We start from the raw sequence: 10,523 nt of genomic DNA, 5'->3' as shown, positions 1-10,523 counted from the left end.
GGAAGGACAGGTTAGTGAGGCGGGGACAAGCTGGGCTGGTTTTGGGATGCGGTAGGGGGAGGGGAGATTTTGAAGCTTGTGAAGTCCACATTGATACCATTGGGCTGCAGGGTTCCCAAGCGGAATATGAGTTGCTGTTCCTGCAACCTTCGAATAGCATCATTGTGGCACTGCAGGAGGCCCAGGATGGACGTGTCATCTGAAGAATGGGAGGGGGAGTTGAAATGGTTCGCGACTTGGAGGTGTAGTTGTTTATTGCGAACCAAGCGTAGGTGTTCTGCAAAGCGGTCCCTAAGCCTCCACTTGGTTTCCCCTGTAGAGGAGGCCACAACGGGAACAGCGGATGCAGTATACCACATTAGCAGATGTGTAGGTGAACATCTGCTTGATGTGGAAAGTCTTCTTGGGGCCTGGGATGGGGGTGAGGGGGGAGGTGTAGGGGCAGGTGTAGCACTTCCTGCGGTTGCAGGGAAAAGTGCCAGGTGTGGTGGGGCTGGAGGGGAGTGTGGAGTGGACAAGAGAGTCCTGGAGAGAGTGGTCCCTCCAGAAAGCAGATAAGGGTGGGGAGGGAAAAATGTCTTTGGTGGTGGGGTCGGATTGCAGATAGCGGAAGTGTCGGAGGATGATGCGTTGGATAGTACAAAACGGAGTACGGTTCTGGGGGGTCGGGGGGAAGGTTGCAGGACCAAGGGGATCTGGGTGTATATGTGCACAGATCATTGAAAGTGGCAGGACAGGTAGAGCAGTAAGTAAAGCATATGGTATCCTCAGCTTCGTTAATAGGGGCATAGAGTACAAGAGCAAGGAAGTGATGTTAAACTTGTGTAAGACACTTGGTAGACCTTAGGTGGATTATTGTGATCAGTTGTGGGTGCTGCATTACAACATGGATGTGTACACACTGGAAAGAGTGCAAAATGGTTTTCAAGAATGGTTCCAGGGATGAAGAACTTCAATTACGAGGATAGATTGGAAAAAGTTGGGACTATTCTCCATGGAGTGAAGAAGCCTAAGAATGGATATGATCAAGGTTTTCAAAATCATGAATGGGCTGGATAGAGTGGAATGGAAGAAACTGTTCTCACTTGTGAAAGGAGCAAGAGAGCATAGAGTTAAAGTATTCTTCAAATGAAGCAAGGCTGAAGTGAGGAAAAGTATTTTTCACTCTGAGTAATTAGGGCATGGAATGTACTGCCTGGAAATGTGGTGTAGGCAGGTTCAACTGAGACATTCAAGAAGGCATTGGATGATTCTTTGCATATTATTTTTTATACAAGGGTATGGGGGAAAAACAGCAGATTAAGCCTTGGGTAATGATATTCATTTAACGACTGGGTACAAAAACAATGGGCCAGATGGTGTCCTTTGGTGCCATAACACTTAGGTAATTCTGTGGCAGTAACAGAAGCAAAGCCATTTAAATTGAATGGCCAGTGGTGCAAGGGGCGTGTGTAAGTAAACAAGGTAGAGCTGTTGGCTGAGGCAGAATGTGGGTGGATGCATTTTAAATAAATTGGTAGGTTAGAAACTGGATGACTTAAGGCCATCAAAGATACCACTAAAGTAATTGCATCTGAAAGTGTCCACAGCATGTATTGGAGGTTTCACAGGCTGTTTCAGAGCAAATCCAGACAAAGTTGAAGACTTGGCAGTGAGTATATAACTTACATTGCAATGGCTGTACGTAGTTTGTTTGCCATGAATGTTTGGTCAGGGAAGGAAGAGGAAGCAACTGCTAAATTTTAAGACTTTTCATTCCACTGAAGAAGGTTAGGTCTCAGTTGCAATTTGAAATCCTATAGCATTTTGACAGGATTAGAATTGATAGTATTTTTGGAAGTTATAATTTATCCAGTTAATGATTAAATTGTTCATGTAACTGGGAAACGTAACTAGTTTCTACTAATCAGACTGAAGACTGAGATAAATTCAGAATCCAGCAAACAAGGACCAAAAAGATGGTAAAGACAAAGAAAATAAACTACAAGGGCAAACTAGCAAGGAATATAAAAACTGTGTTTAAGAGCTTTAAATATATGAAAAGGAAGAGAGAAGTCAAATGAACATAGGCCCCTTAGAAAATGAATCTGGGGAGACGGTTTTAGGGAGCAAGGAAATGGCAACGGAGTTAAACAGATATTATGTATCTGTCTTTACGGTGGAAGGTACTTCAAACATTCCATTAGAACTAAAGAATATGGGGAGGAATTAAGTACCCTCACCATCACTAAAGAAATAGTTTTAGACAAACTAATAGGGTTAAAGACAGATATATCCTTTGACCCTGATGGCTTGCATCTTAGGATCCCAAAAGAAGTAGCTACAGAGTTCATGGATGCATTGGTTCTTTCTTTTTTCAAACATTGTTAGATTCTAGAGAAATGCAGGAGGATTTGAAAACTGCTAATGTGACATGCCAGGTCAAAAAGCAGGGGAGGCAAAAAGCAGGAAGTATAGGCCGATTAGCTTATGATCTATTGTTGGAAAAGTGTTGGAAACAATTATAAAGGAAAAATGGCAGAACTTTTGGGAAACCATAATCTAATCAGGCAGAGTTAGCATGGCCTAAAAGGAAATACTGTCTGACTAATTTATTAGAGTTTTGAGAAAGTCTCAGCTAGAGCAAATAGAGGGTAACCAGTACATGTTTTGTATTTGGACTTTCAGAAGGCATTCGGCAAAAGATTAAGTCATCAGATAAGAGCCCACAATGTTGGAGGCAGTATATTGGGCTGGATAGAGAATTAGCTCATGCGCAGGAAACAACCAGTGGGGATAGGGGTTCTTTTTCAGGTGGGCTACCTGTGACCAGTGGGGTCAGTGCTGAGACAGTAACTGTTTCTAGAATATATTAATGAGTTGGAGGAAGGAAGTGAATGTCGTGTCGCCAGTTTTGCATATGACACAAAAAATAAGTATGTAGCTGTTTGGTGAGAGGGATACAGTTTACAGAGAGATATCGATTGGTTAAGTGGGCAGAAAGTTGTCAAATGGAGTATAATGTGGGAAGATGTGAAGCTGTTCAGTTTGGAAGAGAGAGAAAAGAACAGAATAATATTTAAATGGAGAAAACCTGCAGAAAGCTGCAATCCAAATGGTCTCGGGGGTACTTGTGCACAAAGTACATAAAGCCAGCTCAACAGCTGCAGCAAATAATCAGGATGGCTATTAGAATGTTGGTCCTTTTATCAAGGGGGTTGGAGAATAAGAGTAGGGAAGTCTTACTGCAACTTACAAGGTGCTAGGGAGACTACATCTGGTCTGTGAGCTGTTTTGGTCCCTTTAATGAAGTTAAGATATAATTTCATTGAAGGCAATTCAGACATGGTTTGTTAGGATGATCCTTGGTATGGATAGATTGTCTTGTGAGCAAAGGCTAAAACAGATGGAACTCTACTCACTGGAGTTTAGAATGAGAGGTTATGTAGAATCATGTGGTGTGGAAGCAGTCCATTCAGCCCATTCAGTCCGCACCAACCTTCTGAGGTGCATCCCACTCAGCACCATTCCCCACCCTCTCACCCTGCATTTCCCATGGCTAATCAACCTAGTCTGCACATCCCTGGACACTATGGGCAATTTAGCACAGCCAATCCACCTAATCATACATCTTTGGATTGTGGGAGAAAACCAGAGCACCCGGAGGAAACCCACACAGGCATGGGAAAATATGCAAACTCCACACAGTCGCCCAAGGCTGGAATCGAATCCTGTCCCTGGCATTGTGAAGCAGCAGCGCTAACCATTGAGCCACTGTGCTGCCCCATTGAAACATACAGGATTTTTAAAGGGCTTGACAGGGTAAATACTGAAGATGTTTCCCCCTAGAGGGGCATAGTCTCAGAATAGTGAGGCATCATTTTAAAACTAAGGTGAAGCGGAATTCCCTCTCTGATGGTTGTGAGTCTTTCGATCTCCTTGCCACAGAGAGCTGTGGGGCAGAGTCCTTGTGTATATTTAAGGCTGGGAGAGAGAGATCAGTAGGGGAATCAAGGTTTACGGGGAAAGGGCAGAAAACAGGACATGAGGAATATTGGATCAGTCATTATCCTATTGAATGGTCGAGCTAGCTCGAGGGGCTGAACGTCCTCCATCTGTTCCTGTTTCTTAAGGTCTAAACGTGGCAGTTTTGTCACAAAACAAATAGGTGTCCAGTATCCAACCTAAACAAACCTCCACATTTTATATTTTAAAGAGAGATTTAAATGGTAGCAAACCAAGTGTCTGTTCTTCAACTGTTTATCCGACAATTGGTATTGGATGAGCCACAATGTCCTGTGCATTGGTCAGAGGGGAGCAATTGTCATTGGCTCCATCACCAGTTCTATACGCCCTTGTCATTGATTCCATATCTCATCCTGGCTGCTGAAATGTATTGGGTGGAATTTTGGGTTGAACCAGGATATCCAAGTTCAACATTGTTTTTGATCCAGAGCTGAGTTTTTGCTACTTCCACCTATGTAACCTCACACATAATGCTTCTCATCTCTGACCTGTATTGGCCTCTGACTGTCTCCAAAGCATGAAATTTAAATTTCCTTTTCTTTGAACCCCTTTATTTAGTTGACCGACCTTTTCTTTGTGATCTTCTCCAGCCCTGTAATTCTTTCAACTCTGCTTGAGTACACATTCGTCATTCATTTCACTCCATAATGTTGAATATGCTGGCAAGAATCTAGTCTGTCTGGTATTCCCTCCCTTTCTGTGTTTCCATTTCCTTCTTTAAGATGCTCCTTAAGAACCACTTCTTTGACACAGTTTTCAATCATCCTTCCTAATGTTTCCTTCTTTGGCTAATGTGCATTCTTATCGGATTATGTTTCTATACTAATATAAGCAAATTATTATTTTGGCAAATATTTATATATTTGTGCAGTTCCATTTTAAAAACAAACAAAATTAATGTTTTTGTTTCAAAACCCATGGAAAACTCACTATATTCTTTTACCATTTACAACAATAGCAACTTAATAAAAAGTGAAGCTTTGTTGATTTTCAAGCTTGCCTGGTCATGTATTTGAAGTACTTGTTGACGTAAGCTGTGTTTACATTCCTGTAACAGAACATGAACTGGGACACTCAGCTAAATTCCATATTGAATGATACTGACTGCAATGTTGCAAAAATTAAGGTAAGTGTGTTATGCTGTTGTATTGAATGTGCTTTTCTTCCTTTTAGTTTATACTTTTCAACTGTAACGATGAATGCGATGATCTTTTAGACTGTGTTGCAGAAAATCTCTCAAAATGTAGTCCAAGTTCAAAGCTCTTTCCAGGCCACTTTGAAACAAAATACAAGCTAAATTTTGGATTCATATAAGTGCTTGCGTAGTAAACAGTTACACACTAGTTTGTGACTTTTCTCTGTCATTAATTGTGTATACTTATGCTTGTCACTGTTTGATTGAGAATTTACAGCTTAAATTACGTCTACAATTTTTGATGCGGCATTATAGATGTGATATTGACTAGTGCAAATCTCCAATATGGAGTCACTAGAATAGATCCAGGGATGAGCGAATACAAGATTAAAATAAATACATTTCAGGAAGAATAGTGTTCAACCTATTCCAATTAATTAGTTTGAAAAAGCTGACGGTCCCCTGTGTGGCACCTATTTATTAAATAGGCTCAGTACTTTTGTCTCCACCACTCCAGTATGAAGTACATTGCAGGTATTGATCATTCTTTGAGATAAATTGACACTTCTTTTTTAAAAAAAAAAAAAAAAAAAAAAATCCATGCTTGTGATGTGAGCATCACTGGTAACATTAATTGCCCCTGAGAAGATGGCAGTCTTCTGAACCATTGTTCCTTCTTCGTATGGGTTTCACTAATAGTGCTGTTAGAAATGGATTTCAGGATTTTGACCCAGCATTAGTGTAAGAAACTGTTATGAGTCAAAATGGAGTATGATTTGGAAGGGCGTTGTCCTTCTATATGGTAGAGATCATTAGTTTGTAAGGTACTGTCAAGAATGTTGTAGTAGGTTGTTGCAGAGCATCTTGTAGATGGCACACCTCATTGCTTCAATGTGTAGTAGGGATAAATGGAATGTCAGTCAAACAAACTGCTTTGATTTAGATACTGTTGAGATTCTTAAGTGTTGTTCCAGCTGCACACATCTAAACAATAGAAAGTGGATATGCTTTGGGGAGATGCATTGACCGCTGCAGAATTCCCTGCTTTTGCAGCTGTGGTATTTATATGCATGAATACAGGCAAAGTTGTGTGGATGCAGGAAATCTGAAACAAAAATAGAGAATTCTGGAGAAACTCCAATGCGTCTGGCAGTATCTGTAGAGAAAGAAAAGAAGTTAACATTTCGAGTCCAGTATGGCTCTTTTTCAGAACTGAAAGGGGTTGGAAAATGATAGGTACAACTCCAGCCGGCTTCATGACACTGGATCAAATGACAATGGAAACTATAACTGGACAAAATGTAAAACAGACAGCCGATCCATCACTGACCATTCTCTGCCCAGTAACAAAAGTGAAAATATCTTCGTGTAGGATGTTGCCAGGAATGGAAGATTTTGTCATAAAATGGAGGTTGTCCCTCCCCCTTGCCACCAGTCCTCTGAGAACTAAAACCAAAACACCCAAAGAGAAGCACCTTGCCTTATAATCTGTAAAAGGAGTGTGAAAAATGGTGTAACCTGCCTTTCAGATACTTCTAGTGCTTAAATAAAATAATTCCCTGGCACTCAGTTTAAAATCAATAAGTAACAATTTATTTATGTAACTCTACCCAGTGAACAAATTAACTAAACTATTAACAAACCCTTATAACCACTAACTATTCCCAAATAAAACAAGATTCTAATGGTATGCTGTTCGAATACATACAAGTCCCATTTGTATAAAATAAGAATAGAATTTTGTCTCTTGAAATTATGGCCAGGTTACGTGTCTTCTCCGTCAGTTCTTCTGTCAGGAATATTCATTAGTTGTGCATGGGTACCTTTGTTCTTTGGATGGTGCTTTCTGTAAGACTTGGGGGAGACTGAGAGCCAGTGATTATCTCTTGCGAGCTGAGGGACATTAACTCTGGCAGATGGCAGTTAGCTCTCTGGGGTTTTGTCCAACTACCTCCATATTTTATACCCTTAATAACATATCAGTTTTTCTTACAATAGGATTGGTCCTAGGTTGCCAAAACCATCAGATTTAAATTTAATTGGTTTTTGGTATCTGAGTGCCTGGTTCAAATTGATTGATTGGCTAAATTCAAAACCTTGTTTCCTTGGTTTCAAAACTGCTGCTTGGCCTGCTAACTGTGTGGCCTTTTGATACAGATGTTTCAATTCAAGTGCTCTCTGTGTACTTGCAAACTGTCAAGCTGTTGCTCACAGATATTTATTCTTTTTAAATCTCTAAGCATAGAAAAAAACATATCATCTTTTAAAGGGACCACACAATGCTTTCCCCCGCCCCCTAGCATTTTACAAGCACCAAATTCTAACTTTCTGCCTCCCAATCCACAAGTACTCTATCCAACTTCGCAACGGTTTGAGTTATAAAAATAGGCTAGATAGACTGGGGCTTTTGGATAAGTAGGAAAGGTTCGGAGGGATATGGGCCAAACACAGGCAAGTGGGGTCCAGTTTAGTTTGGGTACATGGTCAGCATGAACTAGTTTGATAGAAGAGTCTGTTTCTATGCTGTATTACTTTGTGAACAAGAATATATTCATCTCGATGACTACCTTTTCTATTATCATGCGCAATGTATAAATTCCTTTATTCAGGTACCATCTTTTGAAAATCTCGACTCCCCTCCGTTCTAACACGTGGAACAAGCCTTGTTTCTGTATGTCAGGTTACTGTACTTGCCTACTAGATACTGACCAAATACATCAGAAAAAAGGGTGTGTCCATTCAAGTATAAAGTAATTTTTTTTATTAATTTGGTATGTTTTAACTATAGCCAAGTGCTGCCTTTGACAGTGAAAACGTACTTTTGCAAGTGAGGAGACTTGTTTTGTAAAAATTAAAAATAGTTAATTATCTTTGGAAGTGTAACAACACGGACGTGTTTTCTCCTTTCTTTGTATCTGCTTTTTTTGTTTTTTCATTTCACTTTTTGTACTTTGAATTGAATATTCAAACAAATGTTTCCTGTTTCAGATTTTGTGTGCCTCAGTAAAAATCCTTGAGTCTAATTGGGTGAAGAGGCCCACTTTGCTTTCTGTGTTCACACAGGTTCTAGAACCCTATTGAGATACTGTGTTATATCACGCTCCAAATCATACCATAAGTTGTCAATCAAAACTCCATGTGTAATCTCTGGGCAGCTGCAATCTTAAAGAACAGCAAGCACTGCTCCTTTGACTGCTGGCTGAAAAATCCAAGCATATGCTATTTGAAATGATATTACTGTTATTAAATAATACTGAAAATTAATGTAAATACTTTTTCTCTTTTTCTTTACAGAAAAGATTGAACACAGCAGGTTATTATGCAAAAGGTACATCTTTAATGTAATAGCTGAATGTTTATTTGTGATTTAAATTAAAATGAGAATACCCTTTTCAATCACACTCATAATTTTTCCCCATTCTATGCTGTATCATTATAAATCAAGACTTTGAATTTCTCATGAGCATTGCCTGCACAGAACAAAGCATACATGTGCTGACAAGAAGAATTTTTCTCTCCCATTCTGCAGAGAAAGTTACATTATGCCATCTGGGAAAAATTAGCACATAATACCTGAAAAAAATTATTTATTTGGTGTGATCACCAAAATATGCAGGTCTCTCAGCTGCTTAGTTGTATTTTAAATTTCTTTTGCTTTCTTGTAGTTGGCTCACTTGATAAAATGGAACATGTTCGGTTCAGTGATCCTATATCAGTTACAATGGAACCCTCTTCCTATTCAGATATGTTAAGCTATAAATTACCTAAAGAAGAATTAATGGGTATCTACAGACAGCTCCAATCCCAAGGAAAAGTAAGTGTGAAAAAGTAAATGAAATTACATATTTTATGTAGTCTATGATTTTCTCTGTCTGGAGTCTAAAAATATTTTGCTGAACTGTGATAACTTGGAAATCCTTTAAAAATGGTGAACGTGACAACATTCCTGACCCTATTTCAGGATTTCCAGTTTTCAGATTTGTTGTTTAAGGGTGAAGGCTGGTTGAGATCACAAACCATCATGCTGTACTTCAAACATTGCGGGGATAGGCATGACCTACTCATCTTCAATTTTCTGGAGCCAGGCCAGCTTTTTAAAGAGTCATGATCCACGGCATCTCAGGTTTGTCAGGCAGGTTCAAAAGGTCATCCTCATGCCCCATATTACCAGACAATGCTTCCCCACTCACCTTCCCATGGCCTTTCAATCCCCTTAGCAAGCTATGGCATTTGCCCACCTCTTTGTGGCCTCTCATGTCCCCACTGCCAGACTATGCGTTGCAAATTCCCTCTGTATCTCCGTGACAAACTATGGCTCTTTCCCCTTTCCCAGTTAGTTATTCATATCTCTCAGGCCAAGTTTTGGCACCACCAAGTCCCATAGTATCTCATTGCCTGCCCCCGTGCCAAGCAATGACACGTCCAAGTCCGTTCATTCACTATACATTCCAAACCCATGACTGCAACCACATACAAGGACAGCAGATGCATGGGGTGCTACCACCCACAAGTTGCCCTCCAAGCCATACACCATCCTGGCTCAGAAGTATATCACTGTTCATTCTGTCACAGGGTCAAATTCTTGGAACTTCCTCCCTTTCCGACAGCATTATACCACATGAACTGAAACAATTCATGCGGGTGGTTTACCAGATATGGTCAATAAATGTTGCTCCTGACTCGTTTACATCCCTTAAAAGAAATAAAAAATTTACACCATTTAGTTGACAAGAACCCTATAGTTAGACTAGAAACAGGAAGTATTACTTAAATGGTGATAGATTGGAAAATGTTGATATACACAGGGACGTGGGTGTCTTTCTACAACCATCACTAAAAGCAAGCATGCTGCTGCGAGAAGTTAGGAAGGCAAATTGTGGATGTTTTTAATGAACCTGTTCAGACATGTTATGAAACACCTCTGGAACAGGTAGGATTTGAACGCTGGCTTCTGGCTCGCCACTACACCACAAGAACCATTAATATGTTGGCATTCAATACAGCAGAGTTTGAGTACAGGGAGTAAGGATGTCTACCCAACAGTTCTATTGGGCTTTAAGACCATAACTTGAGTATTGTGTACAATTTTGGTCTGCTTGCCTGAGCAAAGATGAACTGGACATGTATGAGCGCAATGATCAGGCTGATTCCTGTGATGGCAGATTTGTCACGTGAGAAAAGATTGGGTTAATTGAGCCTGTATTCGCTGGAGTCAAAAATGAGAGAGGATCTGATTGAATTATATAAAATTCCAACAGGGTTGGACGGATTGGCTGCAAGTACGATGATTCCCTTGGTTCAAGTTATAGAATAACGAATCATGATCTCAGAGCAGCGCAGACTATTTCAGACTGAGATGCAGAGATTTCTTCACTTGAGGGTG

The 10,523-nt window shown here is 40.1% G+C and overlaps 1 protein-coding gene across 5 annotated transcripts in view; it reads left to right on the top strand.

Annotated features, from left to right (window-relative positions):
* LOC109917025 (structural maintenance of chromosomes protein 4-like) overlaps positions 1-10,523 on the top strand; it is a 43,365-nt gene that overhangs the window by 16,124 nt on the left and 16,718 nt on the right. For all 5 annotated transcript variants that reach the window (XM_048601753.1, XM_048601750.1, XM_048601751.1 and 2 more), the window contains 3 exons: positions 5,063-5,131; positions 8,435-8,468; positions 8,806-8,954. In XM_048601753.1, coding sequence (XP_048457710.1) covers positions 5,066-5,131; positions 8,435-8,468; positions 8,806-8,954 — 249 coding nt within the window. In that variant the 5' untranslated portion in view covers positions 5,063-5,065. The remainder of the gene's footprint in view (positions 1-5,062; positions 5,132-8,434; positions 8,469-8,805; positions 8,955-10,523) is intronic.

Source organism: Rhincodon typus, chromosome 10, assembly GCF_021869965.1.
Source record: "Rhincodon typus isolate 14 chromosome 10, sRhiTyp1.1, whole genome shotgun sequence".
In the NCBI taxonomy this organism is placed as follows: domain Eukaryota; kingdom Metazoa; phylum Chordata; class Chondrichthyes; order Orectolobiformes; family Rhincodontidae; genus Rhincodon; species Rhincodon typus.
This window is presented reverse-complemented; position numbering and strand designations above follow the sequence as displayed.